Raw genomic sequence first — 19,823 nt, 5'->3', positions numbered from 1 at the left:
ATCTGTTTGCGTAAACACGTTAATATTATTAATCCTTGATCGTTTCTGCGTGGATTAAATATCGGCCGTTCTATAAGATTCGGGGGAGGGGTGCGTCAGGCGTACATAGGTGGGGGGGGGGGGGGTGTAAAAAGTAAAAGCGTGCATGGAGGGGTCAAGTTTTGACAGATTTTTGCGTACCTACTAAATGGATGACCAGTAAATCAGTACACGGCGAGTCGATGGGCAGATCACATGTATCCTTTACCTAGACAGACGTAGCACATTTTCATTATTGTAAATGTATTGGCCGTTTAACTTGGAATTAAATTAGAATTTGTGGCAAAGCTAAAAGTACATAAACAAAAGTACAACACAGCACGTACATGCAGAATTCGCAAATTTACAAGCTCGAAGAAACGTGACATCAAGTGCCACGGCTGATTCGAGGGCTCACAAGTTGGGGACCTTCTGGACCATGGATCAAATATCCCCGCGGCTTCATTTCATGCACGGCCCCTGGGCCACACGAGCCTGCCTCTCACTTCGGGAATGGTCCGCAAACAAGATGTATTTTTCCCTGCAAGCGTCTTGGTTGTGTGTGTGTGTAACTTCGGAACTGCTACCCGACCTCGGCGCGCGTGTGAAGCAAAGCGGCGGGTGTTAGAGGTGAGCCCGAAATATGTTCGTGCTATTTTTGGGTCGCGCTAAGGCGTGTTGTAACGTGTGTGTGTGTGCTGTATTTGAAAGTCCAATTTGACCATCGGTTAGGCAGAGGTCACCCAACCCCTGCACCGTGCAACTGCTGCTGCTGTTCAGGATTGTGCAGTGGTAACACTCGTGCCTCAAAGCAAGACGTTTGCCGGGTTTGGGGGAGCGGCAGTGTAGCGATTAGCGCTACGCTGCGCTACGAACCTGGCGACCCGGGTTCGATTCCCGCTCACGGCCAACACCAGTGACGATTAACTGAACCTGTCCTGGGCCTCCCCTAGGTCGATTCAGCCTCAAATGAGTACCTGGTGCGGTGTGTAAACATCGCCACTGGGGAGACAAAGGCGATCGGGCGTGGTGCTGGCCACCCACCCCCTCGTGTACCGTTGCGGCCTTCATAGGTGCTCGCTAACAGCACTTGCCCCTCCAGTCTGTTAAGGCTATACGGGTTATCTTTGTCTTTTTGCAGTGGTGCCCCCCCCCCCTGTTCTCCACGAGTGGTCTCCCATGTTCTCTGCTTTCTTCCCATAGCTTAAACAATATACCACGTAACTGTTATTGGCCAAAACATCCCAGTGCTGAAATATTATCTACAAGTTACTCAATCGGAATAACACACGGCTACATTGCCGCTCGCATTACTGTGAAAAACAAACACTTGGCAGGAACCCGCGTGACAAAACAACATCTTGAGACGTTGCTGGGTAAACAAGCAAAGTATTAATAATAATAACAACAACAACAACAAACGAAACACCGCCTCTTAACTGAGGTTGGTAACAAAGTGCTGCGTTGTCAGCCTGCGTGTTTTCACATGGCACCTGCCAACGCGGTCTCCACAAAATTGTATTTGTAGTGTAAATTCCGGCTGCTTGTTCAGCTCCCACTGGGCACTCTCAAAGAGCTGCCCCCCTCCCCCCTAGCGAAGCTGTTGAGGCAGCCTCGGCTCTCCCCGCTACGCTGCCCTACAGGAGTGAATTTCAAACCACGTCGTTCCGTGGAGGGGCGGGCGACGGTGGGTAGGCGGGGGGCTGGGGGCAGAGAATGATAAAAACATAATGTTTATTTCGTGTTAGTGTGTTTTCAGCGGAGGAGGGTTAACCTTTTCCCGCTGCGAGACGTTTGAAAGTTTCAGGGTTGGGTGGTCCCGTTCACACCTGAATCTCGGAACGCTCAAGCGGTTGACGTTAATTTTATTGAAAGAGGCGTAGCGTCGTTGTTTTGAAAGACATTGTATTCACCGCAGAGGATTTTAGCGACACGGCTGCACTCTACGATAGCCGGTGCCAAACTGTGCCACACGCTCTCTCGCACGACCTTGTGGGAGCCTTGGTACTGGTGAATATATTCTATTTCGACTTACATGTACTTTGTCGGAATGGAATCGGAAGAAAAACTGATGACGTACACGTACTTATGCGGTACACGTAAGTAATCTTGAAATGTAATGGGAAAGAGTTTTCACATAACACGGCCTTGTACGAGTACAGCGTGGGACCGTTTCCCATTTCGTGGCACAGCTAAGCGAGAGCGCGCGGCCGGTAAAAACTCTGCGCTAAAGATTGATTCAGATATCACTAGCCCTGGCTGGGGAATCAAACTCGGGTTGTTGAGTTCGTAGCACAGGGCGGCAAACCACTGCAACACTGCTCTCATTATTTGTTACTGAAACTTACGACAAAAAAAAACGGTACTGCGGTATCCTAAGGCCCTGCTATGTTGGCAGTGTTAGTATATGTATATATATAGCAGCTGTAGTTTTAAAGCCTGTGCTTGACCACCCTTGGCAATGCAATCCCTGGAATTTTATTTAAAATTAAATATTTATCCGTTTACCCAAACAACAACAACAAAAGAAGACCCGGTTCAGGTTTCAATAATTGAAATGTGAAATTCCCCACCTCAACGAAATCCTCTCACACTTTTATTCACACCCAGCCTCGAGCTGAAAGGTGAACTCCGGGGACGAGGATCAGGGGTTGAGGCGGGCAAGGGGTGATGGGGGTGGGGGGCAACCATTTCCTTACGCGGGGGCCGAATATAAGACACAATCCATCCGTCTCCGGAAGGCAAAAAAAAAAGACAGACAACCGCACATTAACACACACGCTCGGATGCCTGGGTCATTCCTGTCGCGGCAAGAGGCCCTTTCAGTGACAGAAGTGGCTGCCTGTGCTATTATTATTATTACAAACCCCGGGTGTTGCGAGGTCGAACATTTCGGGCCTTGCGCCCAATTAACGCGGCTAAGGTGCTTGCGATGACCGATAAATGTCGCCTTTTTTGCGGGTTCGTTTCAAAGTGATGGGCTTCGTGTCGCCCGTGGGCCGAGTGGAATGAAGTCGTTGGTCCTCACACTCAGCTGTGTGTGTGTGTGGTGTGAGTAACTGTGTGTGTGTGTACCTGCGTGTGTGGGGTGCATACCTGTGTGTGTGTGGTGTGCGTACCTGTGTGTGTGTGGTGTGTGTACCTGTGTGGTGTGCGTACCTGTGTGTGTGTGTGGTGTTTGTACCTGTGTGTGTGTGTGGTGTGCGTACCTGTGTGGTGTGTGGTGTGTGTACCTGTGTATGTGTGTGTGGTGTGCGTATCTGTGTGCGGTGTGATGTGTGAGTACCTGTGTGTGTGTGTGGTGTGTGGTGTGTGTGATGTGTGTACCTGTGTGTGTGTGTACCTGTGTGTGTGTGTGGTGTGCGTACCTGTGTGTGTGTGTGTGGGGTGCGTACCTGTGTGTGTGTGGTGTGCGTACCTGTGTGTGTGTGTGTGTGGGGTGTGTACCTGTGTGTGTGTGTGGTGTGCGTACCTGTGTGTGTGTGGGGTGTGTACCTGTGTGTGTGTGTGTGTGTACCTGTGTGTGTGTGTGGTGTGCGTACCTGTGTGTGTGTGGGGTGTGTACCTGTGTGTGTGTGTGGTGTGCGTACCTGTGTGTGTGTGGGGTGTGTACCTGTGTGTGTGTGTGTGTGTACCTGTGTGTGTGTGTGGTGGGCGTACCTGTGTGTGTGTGTGTGTGGTGTGCGTACCTGTGTGTGTGTGGTGTGCGTACCTGTGTGTGTGTGGTGTGCGTACCTGTGTGTGTGTGTACCTGTGTGTGTGTGTGGTGTGCGTACCTGTGTGTGTGTGTGGGGTGTGTACCTGTGTGTGTGTGTGGTGTGCGTACCTGTGTGTGTGTGTGGTGTGCGTACCTGTGTGTGTGTGGGGGGGGGGGGCAACGGCCGAGTCTCAGACCGGCAATGAGAGAAGAAGCAACCCCCCCCCCTCTCCCCTCCCCACCCCTGACATGAGAAGTCCAGGAATCAACGATCCATCCACGAGACTATAAAAGTAAATAAGTCAATTGGCGGGATGCCTCCATCCCACATCTGTCTCTCCACACAGGAGATGTGATGTTACGTGACGTATCCCCATTGGCCACGTGGCCTTCTGCAGCCTTGTTTTATTTATTGTTCGCTGCTGTAACCTGCTGACACGCCGCCCAGTACTGGACATGTGGTGACAAAGAGCTTCACAGCTCATCGGATTTCGTCCTCCAGTCTAAATAAAGATTTCGATTCTGAATTGCGAGCGAATTCTGCACCGGTTCTGACGTACGGTGTCTCATCAGCAGAGCCAGACCTGCTGCTGAAAAGATTCACACCCAAGAGGCTGGTCTGGCTCATGGGGTGTGTAAATATACACATACATTTTATTGTCTAAGTGGAGAGACAGATACATAGGAAGGACTTATTGTCTGCTTATTTATTTTGTTACTCACATTCTCTACAACGACAGTAATTGTTATTTTGTATCCTGTAGGCGGTTGGCTTTGGCTGGCATGTAACGATGCATTATTATCGTTTAAATATCGATTCTTTAGCGTGCAATGGCTGCATACAATTATTTGTTAAGAATAGATTATTTATACGAAAACGGGAGTTATAGGGGAATGTTATGCTATTGTTATAGATAGGATCCTGGACTAAACAATGCTGTACAAATATAATAAAAAACTGATTAAACAATATCAGAGAGACAAAAAATATTCGAATGATTCTTGAATCATAATTGTCACCCTAAGTTCATCAAATCGTGAGGGATGCTGCCGTGCTGCAATGGCTAGGGCACGAGAGACTTGCAATTCAGAGGATGCTGGTTCGATCTCCCGGCGTGGCAGTTGAAGCTACGGTGCAATTCTTAAATCCCCCCACCTCTGTCCACCCAACAGTGTAAATGGGTACATCACAGATAGTCAATATGTAGGTCACGTGTGGTTGGGTAGAGTGTGGGTACTCCTACCTCGTCCAAGACTTCTGGCCAGCTTAGAAGAGTAGGCCAAAGTACCCGCTGCGGAGCTCTCTAGCACTCCCTCTAGTTGAGGTCCTTTTGGCGGCAGTGACTTGAGCAAGGAATTGAAGGGCTGCACCTTAACCTATAATCTTTATCCACGTTGCCAGGGGATGAATCATTGCACATGTACAGCACTGCAACGTGATGCCCTCTCTATGTATGTATGTATGTTGAACTTTTTTCGCACCGTACGTAGCCAACCGTGCTAATCGGAGGTGTGGGAGAAGGACAACAAACTAAACACAAAAAGCAGTTCTCCTCTTTGGTTCCTTCGGTAAAGTCACGTAGATAGAAAAATAATAAAAAAATAATAAAAAATATGTTTGTAAAAAAATATGTTTTTATTAATTTTCTACCTACGTGACTTCATACCAAAGAGTATGAATTCCTGCAGTCACGAAAGCTTTAAGTCGAGACAAAAAGCAGTTCTAAAGAAATGAGTTTTCAATCTGGATTTGAAAGTACACAGCGCCAGTGGCTTCCTAACATCGCAAGGAAGAGCGTTCCAGACGGCCGCAGAAGCGCATCTGAAAGCGCGCGATGCAGTGGCCGGTCTTTGTTTGGTCGCCCAGCCAAAAGCTGGACCCACGGTGGTTTTCTTTTCCGCTTCGCCGGCAGACTTCGTGCAGACGGTGTTCGTGAGCAAGATTGCAGGGGAGCGGCAGGAGCCCCCCGTCTACCGTTTCTCTCTGGACCCCGTGCCTCCATCGCCGTGGCAACAGCTGGCACCTGGCAACGGTGAGGTGCCGGCCTTCAAGGTGAGGCCTGGTGTGGGATTGGTGTCCTCCTCGTCGTCATCGTCGTTGTTGTTGTTGTTGGCGTCGTCTTATTAATCATTGCCGTTATTTCTGCAAGTGTGTGCGTGCACAATAAAAATACTCAATAAATAATGTCTCAATGTAACCCGTCGTTAACTAAAATAGTGGCATTCCTTTTTTGCTGTTAAGACTGTCTCTAAAAAGCAGACGTATGCATAATATATTAGGCTTTTTTTATAATCGGTATTTATAAGATGAACATTTGTGTCGTAAACTCACGTTTATTTTGTGAATAAATAAAACGTCGTTAATGTTGTGATAAATAGGGTATTGGTATAAATTCTAGATTTGAAGCTTTCGTGACTGCAAGGATTCGGTAAAGTCACGTAGGTAAAAAAAACTATTATTTTTTCTATTATGTTAATTATTTATTATTTATTTTTACCTACGTGACTTTACCGAAAAAAACCTAACAGTCAAAATAGGGTATAGTTTCTCTTCATCGCTTTCCAACTAAGGACACGCTATAGCTGTCTGCTCATCCATCCACCCGTCTCGCCTTCTAATGTGGGGGCACGACAACACTTGCAAAGATGATGACCTAAGGCGAACAAGCCTTGGGTATACAATTGTGCCGCGATTAGGACACGTTGACTCTTGCAAAGGTGACCCAAAACAAAGAAAACGTTCGTGTCAAATTGTGCGGTCGTGAGGGATTTGCTCTTAATTGTGCTGCAATTCTATCTTCAAGTGTCGTTTATATTGGAATACATTTGCTGCAGAGTTATCATTGCCTCCCTTTTACAGACAGATAGACAGATAGATGGATGAATGGATGGAGAGACGGAGCTAATGCTACCCTAGTTGGACAGTATTAAACAAAAACTATATACATTTAACACGGTAGTAATAAAAAATGTATTTAGTAATATAACAAATATTAAGTTTTCATATATATGAAAAATACGACTTTTTGCACCTCTGACTAGCATGGTTGTCTGCGTACGGAGCGAATGAAATTCATACATACATCATACAAAATAGCTATCTCACAATTATGCATTAAAATAAGTAATCAGATTTTACTCGTACTTTTATGCAATTCAGAGATTAAATATTTAACAGCAAAAAAAGCTACACTTTCCATCAAATTAAGGTGAATCATACACATTGATCAAAGGTTTGCCCAAAACTTTGGGATTAAAAAAACCCATCATTAAAAGTATAACCCGTAAAAACAAAGTTTTTCACTATAAATCCTTTATATGCGTGGCGGCGAGAGTCCTCTCGTCCTCTGGCTTGAGATGGCTGCCACCTATGGGCCAGATGATTGCATGGCAGCATTAAGCAATTGGTAATTAAATATAATATTTTTGTCCTAAAAAGTGTACAATTTAGGAAAAAAATTTTCACGAACATTAATTGTCACGCACAACGAGTCTGTGTGGAAAATGTCAGCTCGATTTGATCACGGGAAGTTGGTTAAAAAACGACCGAAAGATTTGCACGGTCCTAAGCAAGCAAGCAAGCACGCAAGCAAGCAAGCGAACTTAATATAAAGGATTTAAAAAGACCTCCCCTCGGCATCCCAACCCTGCCTGCCGAGGAGAGCCCTCGCAAGGCTGAGGCCACTGCCAGCCGAGCCCAGCGGTCTCACCGCAGCCCTACGGACAATCTGCCACCTTCCTGTGTGCACCTTCCGCGAGCACACCACCGCACCTTCGATTCGCACGGTTAGCCACGTACGGTGCGAAAGAAGTTCAACGCACATCGTTGTTAATAATGCTCGTTAACCGAGGACAGGATCCGTGCAAATGCATTATTCCTGTAAGCAATAGCCTTTTAATTTCATAACGTCTCGGTGAATTTACTGCGCGAGATTCTTGGCCAGTTCACTCCTGATGATTTTTTACTCCAGTTTCGTGATAACAATGCGATTTTGAGTTCTAGAGTGTCTAATTGGAACGACATCTCATGACGTTGTACAAAGATTCGGGACCTTATGGATCACGGGGACACCCCAAAAGAGAAGTAAAATAAATGTGTAACAAGCTGTTTATAAGCGAAGGTATTAGTGAAGACTCTTGCAGAGACGGGCATGAGCAGAGCGGAAGAGGATGGTATTCAGTCTGGGCTTGATCAGGGACAGGGTGTTGACAGCACAGATGGCCATCGTTATTTAATTTAAAAACATATTTCGGTCTGCCTTCAGTACTTTTCTTATTGTATACATGTGATGTCTTTTACAGTTGCGTCCCCCCCCAACAGATATTTGTTTTGTTCAGCAAGCTTGTTGTACGTGACTTGCCTTCATTTGCCTTGAACACAACTTTGCAGCCTGCTTTTATCAAGTTCTTGAATAATTTCCTGTTTTTCATTTTATTCTGTTGACTCCCATCGACACGCATAAATTGTATTCATATTTCGATTTAAAGCTTTCGTGACTGCAGGGATTCATATTCTTGGTTCTTTCGGTAAAGCCACGTAGAAGGGAAATAATAAAATAATACACATATAAAACAATAACAATTCTCACGACGTTTCGACTGCAACACAAGCAATCGTCATCAGGTGTGAAATCCACACTTTTTTCAAAATTTCTTGCTGTGGATTTCACACCTGATGATGATTGTTTGTGTTGCAGTCGAAACGTCGTGAGAATTTTTATTGTTTTATATTTGTATTATTTTATTATTTCCCTTCTACGTGACTTTACTGAAAGAACCAATAATATGTATTCATATTCATTTGGTCTTTCGGTAAAGGCACGTAGATACACATACATTGGTGAATATCGTCACCGTTGATGTTATGCATTCATTTCTCCAGTCAAATTTTCTGCGAATATCATTTAATATTCCGGCAAATAACTTCATCAAAAATGTATATCCCCTTTTCTCACTTTACTTCTGGTATTTATTTATTTGCTTTCTCCATGCATTGGTTTTTAATGTAGCCTTTCCACCCTTGTAAAATGGTTTATTATTTTTTTGCGTGAAAAAAACATTTGTATTCCGACTTTGGTTTGTGAGAGCTTGGTTTGTTACATCAATTTCAACCGAAGTCGAATAAATGTATTTTAGAGGCGACAAAGGTGAGGCATAATGGTATTCGATATTGACGTGTCTTCGATAGAATCCGATTGATAGAATGCCGTCAATTGTAGCAAAAAAAAAATTGCTAAATCTGTCTTACACACGCATTTGTTTGACCTCTACATTGCCCATTACTCTTTTTGCATTGTCTTTTCGCAGTGAACAATTTATAAGTGAACGTATTGGCGGTACACCGGTGGTATGCGGTATGAAAAAAAAAGCAAAATGTTCGCAATAATTATTTATTTTCCCGGGATTCACATCCCCGGTCAGAAAATCCTGCGGGGTGGTGCGTCAAAATCCATTCCGTTGATGTCGAAGCAAGTTGGAAGACGAGTGTTTATATGAGCGGCTGAACACGAAGCTTCGCAGTCTGTTGCCGTATAGCATCACACCGTCCTGATGAGGATTGGCTGCTCCGTGTTCCAAAGGCAGATTTCACTCCTTGTGCCCTAGACTTCCTCGGATGGTTCATCCATTCAGGTTTATTTGGTCTCAGCAGACTGAGTAAACCTTCGAATCGATAAACAGATACATTTTGGCGATTAAAATGGAGATTATAGACTGTTTTATGAGGACTGGTGTGTTCTACTGCAATACGTGGACTGCCGATACGCCCATATGTTTAATAGGACGCGAAGGGGATGGAATTCCACACTTCACTTAGCTGGAGTTATCCGAGTTAGGGGGAGCAGAGAGCACACGAGGGGGGAGGTCGGATAAGATGAGATGGGGATCTATTGGCACTGCGATATTCAGCTTGGGGTCACTGAGGAGGGCTGACGGCAAAGCAAACTCGGAGAAACTGAAGTTTTCCACTTGTTGGCGGTTTCTCTTTTAGAAGGAGCATTCGCTTCCACGTCAATTGCTTTGGGAGGAGGCCTATAGAAGGCATCGAGTCAGAAGACTGAAGAAAGTAAACGATTGATCGTTTTAAGTTTTAACCCCCACCGCCCCCCATGACGTTTATTATAATTATGAGGTTTGTGCAATGGATGTCATTGGATCGTGTGTGTGTGAGAGAGAGATGCCCAATATGTGTTGCTGATGTGTTAAGAAAATAAGGCGCTTCCCACGCGATTAAAACGGACCCCCCCATGGCTCGCAACGAAAATCCCTTTAGCGGCGTTATCATATCAGTGGGGTTTACATCCAGGGAAAATCGGCGATACAAAAACAAAAGCTTTACATGCTAGCGAAGCCAGATGCACGCAACTCCTCCTGTCTGCATTGCCTGAGAACGAATGCTGTTCCAATCTTCAGAGATTTGCGCCCTTCACAACCTCCACATTTACGTCTCTGTAAGCAGCTGCCAGCCCGCTGGGGGCCCTGAGTATTGAATTATATTTTTCGGGTGTGTCGCGTAACTACAAACATTATATGCTGTGTATCATAGAAATAAGCTGTTTGAAATAAGCTCATTTACCACCAGGTTCAAGCTGACAACAGTGTTTGGTGCATACCCCATGGCTTTTATGAATCCGCAACCCCTTGAGCTGCCTGGCGCACGAAGGCTCCGGTTTGGTTTTCTTATGCCGAGCGCCGCCACGGAGTGCGATGTACCGGGGCCAGCCGTCGAGAGCTGCAGCCTGCTCAATTCTTTTGGGGCAGCTCGCGACGGTCAAGCAATTATCGGCTCTGCTCTATGAGGTTGCCCACAAATCCCGCGCCGTTTCATGTTGTCTGCCGCCTCCTCTGAAAGTGGTGGCGGCCGAGGATTTTGTTTCGGTGTGAGAGAGGCGGGTGGATGGAGGAGGGGGACAACAACAACTTGCAGATGCCGCACTTGAAGAAGATTCATGAGACAGCCGATTGCTTGCGGTCAGATTCAGGCCAAGGGCATTAAACTTTCCCATTACATCCCCCCCCTTTCCTAAACTGGTCTTGCCAGCCAGCACTCGCTGCAAGTAGATTAAATGGGAAATGAGATAGTGGCAACTATGATGCCAGGGCTAGATTTGCTGTTGGCCCTAAAAAAAACATAAAGCTCTGCCCCGTGGTGTGAAAATCATGTTTGCCGTACGTGAGCGCTTGGAACCGGATTCGCATCTCTCTCGCTCTCTCTTTGTCTCTCGATCTCTTGCTCGCACTGTTTCTCTCTCGCTCTCTCGCTCTTCCGCTCTGTCAACTTCGCTGTGCCTCTTTCTCTTTGTCCATCGCCGTCTGCCATGCTCTCCTGACCGCAGTCATCCCCTCATCATGGTTTTTTTCCGCTCTCTATTTAAACTCGCTGTTTCAATGCACTCACCCTAGCGAACACGGCGTTCCGCTGTTAAATTTTCGGGTTATACCCAGCTAGCTGGTTGTTGTTGTTCGGCATGATGTCCGGCGTTTCGCTCTGCGTGTTGGGAGCTTCGACAAGGGAGAGTTTTTCAGGAACGGTTCCTGGAGCGGTTTTCTGCAGGAGCTCTCAGCGCACGGAGCAAAGCGTCGGACAAGCCGAGGAATACGCCGTACAACTCGGAACACACCAGGGAGAAACACAGTTATATAATTTTGAGTTGTAAATCACTTACATATGCGTGTGCGTCTCAACATTCCACGGCAAATTTTAAAGAAGGTGCAATTTTTTTTTTTACAAACTGGAAAACCAGTCCATCATGGGAGCCTCTACTTGATGCGGGAATTCAACTATAATTAAAACACAAACATACATATACCATATAAAACAGATGCACGCATGAGGCATGCCTTCACGCAGATTGACGGGTCGAGAGATGGACCAACACATTGTTGTCCGTCTACAGCAATATTCAGTCAATTGTATCCATAAAACTGAATGAATGAATGAAGAATTAGTCATGGGGATTAGTTCCTATGTCCAATGCATAGGCACGTGGGATCAGAACATGACACGTAGAATGGGTGAAAAAGAAAACATTGGCAGCCGGAGTAGATCTGAGCCTTGATATTATTAGTATTTAATTTGCGGGGTGTAGAAGGGTGAAATCTCAGTGCTGCCAGAGGGACTTCCAGACTTGGGTCAGCAGAGGAGAAAGAGCGACCTCCCATTGAATAAAGGTGCAGAGTTGCGGCTGCTGGTAGCTTGTTGCCGGGCGAGGAGAGGTGAGAGGTGGACATTCTCCATCCGCGTCCGTCTGTTTCTATCTCCCTCTATCCCCCTCGTCCTAACGCGGTCTCCCGCGCCCGCTTAGGTTTTCCCGCGCGCGTTTGGAAACTTCTCCCGCCGCCTGTGCGTGTGCGTGTCGTCGCTGGGCCTGCCCGGCCCTCGCGTGCCCGCCAAGTTCCTGCTCACGTCAGCCCCGGAATGCGACCCACGCCGTGGCTGGCAGCTCCACTTCTCTTTCTACGCCTCTGCGTCCCGTCAGCCCAACACGCGGTGAGGAGCAATCGCATCGGGCCTTCCCACACTTGAGGCCTTCGTGCGGGACAGCGGACCCGACGACTTCATCTCACATGGCCGTGACTTCATCCAGGACTTTATCTTCTTGGTTCTTTCGGTGAAGTCACGTAGAAGGGAAGTAATAAAATAATAAAAATTAAACATAATATATTTTTTAAACATAATATATTTTTATTATCTTTAAACATAATATATTTTTATTATTTTATTACTTCCCTTCTACGTGACTTTACCGAAAGAACCAAGAAGATGAATCCCTGCAGTCACGAAAGCTTTAAATCGAAATTCTTCCAGGACGTCTCGTGCCTTCATCCCGCACGTACCGTGATTTCATCTCGTACGGCCCACTATTTTATTTCACACGGCCCACGGCTTTATTTTGCACAGCCCACGATATTTATCCATTCACTGCAAGCATCTTGGCGGCGCCAGTCGGTGCTAGACGGGAATACTTCCACGTATATAATATTTAAACGGTGCGATGCTGTTGCATGCATCAGTGTGCTACACAAAGTTATTGGTCGTCTCGACAACTTGCTGTCCTCGGTCACAACAAAGAGTGAATTGCTACATCTGTAAACTTTTTGAAATACCTGCAATATGTGACAATATCCTCGTGCAATGGCAGGCAATGAGGTGTGCTTACAAGCAGCGGCGTTTCTATCAAGTGGACAGGTCGACACAGAAAGAGAGTGGGGGGAAATTGGACACGGACCCCTATTTCATTCATTAATTTCACCAGGGCCCATGCAAACTGGGCTAAGCCACTCAGCCAGGTAGGTGCCATGTTATCGCTACGTGAAGCCTGACACGCCTCGCCGCTCGTTGTGTCTTTTCCTCTCCCCCCACCGCCCCCACCGCCACCCACCTCCCCCACCGCCCCCCACCGCCACCCACCGCCCCCACCGCCCACCCCACCGCCTCCCCCCACCGCCCCCACCGCCCCCACCGCCCCCACCGCCCCCACCGCCACCCACCGCCACCCACCACCGTGAGAGCAGCAGACTCTTCTTCTCCCAGATGCGACGCTTCCCCTTCCAGAGTCGCGTGTGCCTGGGCCCCCGTGGCTGCACCCTCAGCCAGGCGCCGGACGGACCCAACCACGGTCACTTCTACGTGCCACGCTCGCACGCCGGTAAGGGGCCCGCCCTGCCACTGCTCGGTCTCTTTCCTTGCTTTGGACTCCATCATCATCATTTCTTTCTTGTTAGCGCACCTCACACAAAGTGTACAATCAGTAAACTTAAAACTATTTCAACTAAGCTATTTTTTTTATTCTACCAGGTATGGCCCCATTGAACTCTATATCTCTTTTTCAGAAGCGACCTGAATACAAATGATAGCCCAACGAAGTGGCTTATCATGTAGAAATACAGCAGCAGCCAAATTATCTAAACGCGTGGTGACGTTGCTTCTAAACGTGGAGGGGAAAACTGGAGGACCCGGAGAAAAATTCACGCGATCACGGGGAGAGAGACACGCAAGCTCCAAATATACAGGGTTGGCATTGAACCCACGACCTTGTTATTTACAGTGAGGGAAAAAAGAATTTGATCCCCTGCTGATTTTGTACGTTTGCCCACTGACAAAGAAATGATCAGTCTATAATTTTAATGGTAGGTTTATTTGAACAGTGAGAGACAGAATAACAACAAAAAATTCCAGAAAAACGCATGTCAAAAATGTTATAAATTGATTTGCATGGAGGCGATGCTGCCTGCTCCCCTCCCCCCGCCTTGAGAGCACACGCATTGTGATTGGAGCGTGACGGCAGCTGCCCGTGCAAACGGGCCCGGACGCGAGTACTAAAGCCTTGGTTGTATCGATATTAACCAGAGGAAGTACATTGAATGTTTGTGTTTTTATTGAGGGGCCCTATTTGAAAAGCTTGAATTTCTGGACAGCGGCTAACCCCCCCCCACCTCCCATGGAGGTTTCGAGATCCACTTCTGCACAATTTAGCAGAGCACTGCGCACGGATAGCAGGAGCACACGTGAACTTAGAATCGCAGCAAGTTGTCGAGACGACCAATAACTTCGTGTAACACACTGATGCATGCAACAGCATTGCACCGCTTAAGATATACGTGAAGTATTGTGCAAAGGTTTGAAAGATGTTGTTAATCTACACTGAATTGTTTTCATGATACGACTCAGGAGTGGCAATCCAGGAGTCAGAATGTAATCGTAGACAAGGCCCAGTTGACCTTGTCTGCAATTGGCGAGCGGTCGCGTGGTAATTGGTCTGACGCTTGAAAAAAAACAAGGAAGAAGAAACGTGCACCTTCATGGATTATGGACAACCTTTTTCTACGGTGGTGTTTTTTTTTGTTCGTCGCTAAAATATCGTGGCGCTCGCGAAGGTGACGCCATGCAGCGCGGCGCGTGTGACGTCTCGCTCGTGATGATGCGGTCGTGAGGGGGTCTGTGCGTCGCAAGGTGACTTCACGAGCTGTGATTTTGTCGGAACGGTGAGGTTGACTTTGAGGCGTGCGCTATTTTTTTCGCGATTCTTTTCAGCGCTGGGTTTTCATCTTCTAGTTTTAGGCTGCTCTTTGATACATTCTTTGCTCGGGGTTTCTAAAGGGCAAAGTCTGGAATGGAAACCAGAACTTTACGTTGAAGGTTTTCTTTTCGCAATGTGGAATCACCTATTACAGACAGAAAGACAGACGGATGAATAGAGTTGATGCATTAACGCTTGCAACCCCCTGTTGGGAAAGCGTGTAACATTTCAAGGTTGTCAAGTGCTTAATATTTGATGCGAGCGTGGAAAGGAACCTAAAATACTACACGGCCGTCGTTGTCAGCATCTCTCTAATTTGTACTCGTTAGAAAATGATTCAATGAACTCAATTATTTTCTGTAAAAAAAATATTTTGCCTTTTTTCATACGTGAATGACGAACAGGTAAAAAAAAGAAATTCCATTTTCTTTCAATAAGTGCATCAATTTACAGATAATTAGCGAAAACTTAGGAGAGGGTGGCGGGCGGGGGAGGGAGGGGCGCAATAATTACGATGTTTTTGCTTGACTTGCCTCGCGGATTATAGTCCTCGATAGGTTGTTGTTTGTGTTGGCGGAAAGTGGAGTGCCTCTTGTAAATCTGTGTACACAAGAGGAGAACACTCGCAATGCGCTCTAATTATTTCTCGAATTAATTAAATTGAACTTTGCAGCTGTTTCTAAATCAATGCCGTGGGATCGTCGCGGGGGAGTGGTGAGTTCGTGGTGGTGGCGGGCGGGGGGGGGGTGTAGTGCTGGAAGCGACAACTCGGGAACCGGTTTAAATCTCACGTTCGCCACCGCTCCGATGTTATCCGTGGTCGGACACGGAACTAACGAGCAATGTACCTCGAGCTTCTTTCGCACTGCACGTAGCCGACCGTGCTAACTCGGCGACCGAGCGTCAGGATTTCGAGAGCCCGCCGCACTCACCGCTCCGCTCGTCCCTCGCGATGTATTTCTGTAGGAGCTGGCAAATTTCATTCGCGACAAAACAAAAAGACGCGAGCCCACCGGGTCTCAGTACGCCGATCGACATTGGGAGGGGAACGAGCGAGCGAGCGCGCGGCCACCGCCACGTTCCGCTTGCACGGTTCGCCCGTTGAATAAATGAACGGGGCTGGGGGGTGGTGGAAGAAACGCAAAGTGGCAGAATGGGGGGGGGGGGGGTGACGGGGGGGGAGGAAACCAGATGTTGGGGCTTGTGCTAGCGATGCAGAATTGTTTATAGCTGTGCCCCGTCCCCATCAGCTTAATAACGACACAATCTGCGTGCTCCATTAGTCTCAGGATTCCCTAGCTTAATTGAAAAATGCTTATATGGCTCGGAGAGCCAAATTAAGTCGGCGTGACGAAACGAGGTAACGGAACGATGGCTCAGCCGTGAAGACCGCGCGAGAGACGTGCTCAATCAACGCAAATGACATTCGGCGGCAATACAGATGTTTACTTCTGCTTGTTTACCATGGAGGGTCTTGCCAAGTTTTTGCAGTGCTGGGGGGGGGGGGGTGATATGGCTGTCTGAAATGTTATGTATGTAGAACTTCGTTCGCACTGTACGTAGCCAACCATGCTAATCGGAGGTGCGGGGTCAGGACAACAAACGATGGGTCTCTGGGTGAGTCTATGCGTTATCATGGCGAGCTGTGGCTACAGAGCTCACAAAGCTATGGAATTAGAAGGGGGGTATCTTTGTTGTGGTTCTTTTGCCCTTTGTTTAGATTTTATTCTGAAGAAAGCCTCATTGAGTCTCAAGACTTTGTTTTTTCCCTCTGGAAGGTCCTGCATTCAGACGTTTGGTCAGTCCCATTAACCATTTCCTCATTGCGAGACGTTTGCAAGTTGCAGGGTGGGTGTCCCATTCACCGCTAAAACTCGGAGCGCGTGAGTGGCTCAGTGTTTTAGATAGAAAAGGCGTAGCACCGTTTTTTTAAAGACATTGTGCTGTACTCACCGCAGAGAACTGTAGTGACACGACCGCACTCTATGATAGCTGATGCCAAACTGCCGCACGCCCTCCCGCGCGGCCCTTGTGAGAGCCTCGGTGCTGATAAAGCTATTTTATTTTGACGTACATGTACTTTATCGGAATGGAATCGGAAGAAAAACTCACGGCGTGCAAGTACGTTATCGGAATGGGAAAGGGTTAATGAGCGCTTGGCATGTGGAAGGGAACGATGGTATCTGTAGAATACACATCAAGCATACGAGGGAGTGACAGACACTCAAAGATCCACACAATTAGATTCAAGAATTGATTGACCACACTGCCATCTCTTGGTCGAGTCACGTTTAGTCAAGTGTATTTGTTTAACGAGGTTAGAGCTCAAGAGAACAGGATAGTCTCATTCCCAGATTTGACCCTGGGTCACTAAAATCGCAACAAAAAACAAATAAAAAATAGAGTACAGTATAGCAATGAAGTAATTAGAAATCGGAGCAAAAACATCCGTGTCACCTCACAGGCCAAGCCTACAACACGTGGTAGTCCCAGACAGTCTCTCATTTATGTTGTCACCAGGCTCACGCCTGCTTAGCTTTCAAAGTCCAACAAAATCGTGCGCGCGTTCAGGATGTAATTTGGTCGCAAGCTGCTGTCCAAATCCACTGTGTGGCACCACGGTGGCGATGTGTTGACTACTTTGCCTGGTATACAGGCGACAGTGGCTTCAATCGCGACCCTGACTGTTGTATATTTGTTGCCTGCTTCCTCTGTGGTTGCATGGATTTTTCTCCGGGTCCTCCGATTTTCCCCTCCACATTAGCATTTGGCTGCTATAAATTTCCACTTGTGGCCAGGTCGCTTCTGAAAAATAGTTTTATATAGCTCAGTGGGCCTTAGCTGGTAAAATAAAAAATTAGTTTAGTTTACACCACACTCACCATCCACCAGAATAAGTCCACCACACACCCTCTGGCACCTTGCAACGTGCGTCCCCCTGCTCAAACGTGTCTCTCCCTCCTGCAAATAGGCAGCCCAGCAGCTCCGTCCCAGTTTAGTTTTGTTACTCAAAGTGCTGGGAATGGTCGCTCGCTACCACCGAGTTGCGCCGACGTGAGGTTGGCCCTTTGCACCGCAACTCCCCGTAAAGTCGCCCGAATTTGCACGTACAGCAAGAGGGCGAAAAGTACTGGTGCTCAGGTCACCTCCGTCGAAAGAGGAGAGGAAAGCGTGCAAGAGCCATATTCAGCACGCGCGCACGCACGCCCTGAATGCATATGTTATATATATTTTTTTTCTTTTGAAGAGCGCTTGATGTGTGGGTGGTTTCTTTTCCCCTACCTTTCCTCGAGATGGATTTGCCTCTCGACCTTGTTCAATCGATACATTTTTTTCACAGCGCCTGTCTTTCGCGTGATTTGAAGTTGAGTGAGTGACCTTTTCCCTAAATGTATTTGTGAATTTATGTGTTTATTGCATATTGAGTAGCTCTTCTTTAAATGCCGGTCAGGTTCGACGTTGCCTGTGTACGTGTCTATATACACACCCGGGCATCTCTTTTTCAGCTCTGTTCTTTATTCTGCGATCGTCACCGCCAATTTGAAAACATTTGTAAGGCAGTAACCCCTTGTCATTAACCTTATTAATTTAATGTTTGCCCTGGGTATACGAGTTGAGGCTGCAAAGCAAGAATTATCATTAATGAGCGGGTTGTAAAGAGATGTCCTGCGACTAATTAAAGTCCACTTCCCACGCGGCATGCGCGGGACGCTGCCGTGGCGTAACGGTGAGCACACTGGACTTGCGATCGAGATAGGCCGCCGGTTCGAATCGATCTCTAGAACTCGGCAGCTGAAACAACGGTGCGAGTTTCTCAAATCCCTCCTCCCACCGCTTCTGTGTCCTGCCCAACAGCAGTATAAATGGGTAACTCCACGGTTAGTCGATCGGCAGGTCCCGTGTGGTTGGGGCTAAACTGTGGGCTCCCACTTCTTCTAAAGCATCTGACCAGTATGGAAGAGTAGGCAAAACAACCCTCTAGAGGCGAGCTTTCTTGGGCTCTATCTAGTGGAGGCCCTTCCACCAGCAGTGGCCATGAGAAATGTGTTAGGGCTGCAAATGTGTCCTTTTATTGGGCAACTTATCCATCTTCTTGGTTCTTTCGGTAAAGTCACGTAGAATGGAAATAATAAAATAATAAAAATAAAACATAATAAAATAATTCTCACGACGTTTCGGCCACAACGCAAGCAGCCGTCCTCAGGTGGAGAGCAGGTCTGTCTACTCGACAGGTCTGTCTACTCGACAGACCTGCTCTCCACCTGAGGACGGCTGCTTGCGTTGTGGCCGAAACGTCGTGAGAATTATTTTATTACGTTTTATTTTTATTATTTTATTATTTCCATTCTACGTGACTATATCGAAAGAACCAAAAAGATGAATCCCTGCAGTCACGAAAGCTTTAAATCGAAACTTATCCATCGTTTCTCTGGGTATAACATGAATGTATAATGGATAGCAGGTACAAAAGTAAATGTTTAGAATTATTTTTAAGCAAGGCAAAGTTAAGATTTCTTGGACATGTAATGAGAAAATAAGAGGCTGAAATTTCTTGACTGGGGAAAACTATCGGTACAACATTTCAGGGGAAGACAGCAAATGAAGCTACACAAGCAATTTTAACAATTCGACGCAACTGGGAGGATTATCTAAAGCAACGTTCTTAAGTATATACCATGGACAGAGCTAAATGGAAGGCCAAAATCGCCGACGTATTTGAGAAAAGACATGGCACAGAAAGAGAGATACGAACTGGGAATGCAAGCAAGGGTGGGTTTAATGAAGAGGCTGTAAAATATGCTCCCATACTTATTCATGTTCACCTTATCGCGTTTTGCAAAATTTTCCGAAGACACAGCACGCATGTCAAAACCAAGGCACGGGAGTCATAACGTTCACTTGTAACTTACAACACGGGGTGATTTCGAGTGTGCCCTTGCAGAGTAGCGCAGGTTTCGTGCCGGTTGTAAGTTATCCAGGTCATAACCGCGCCTGAATGTTATTTTTTTTTTGCAGACGGGTTTGTGCACACAGATTTGATGTGCACATAGATTTGAACAAGGACGTTTTGCTTGGGCTTCTTTTGGCAA

The 19,823-nt window shown here is 46.8% G+C and overlaps 1 protein-coding gene across 1 annotated transcript in view; it reads left to right on the top strand.

Annotated features, from left to right (window-relative positions):
- Positions 1–19,823, top strand: part of DISP3 (dispatched RND transporter family member 3) — a 192,045-nt gene that overhangs the window by 106,420 nt on the left and 65,802 nt on the right. Inside the window, exons 13-15 of the mRNA XM_078869669.1 lie at positions 5,629–5,768; positions 12,019–12,203; positions 13,229–13,362. Of these exons, the coding sequence (XP_078725795.1) occupies positions 5,629–5,768; positions 12,019–12,203; positions 13,229–13,362 (459 nt within the window). The remainder of the gene's footprint in view (positions 1–5,628; positions 5,769–12,018; positions 12,204–13,228; positions 13,363–19,823) is intronic.

Source organism: Lampetra fluviatilis, chromosome 28, assembly GCF_964198595.1.
Source record: "Lampetra fluviatilis chromosome 28, kcLamFluv1.1, whole genome shotgun sequence".
NCBI classification, from domain to species: Eukaryota; Metazoa; Chordata; class Hyperoartia; order Petromyzontiformes; family Petromyzontidae; genus Lampetra; species Lampetra fluviatilis.
Note: the sequence above shows the minus strand (reverse complement) of the source record. Positions and strands in the feature narration are given on the sequence as shown.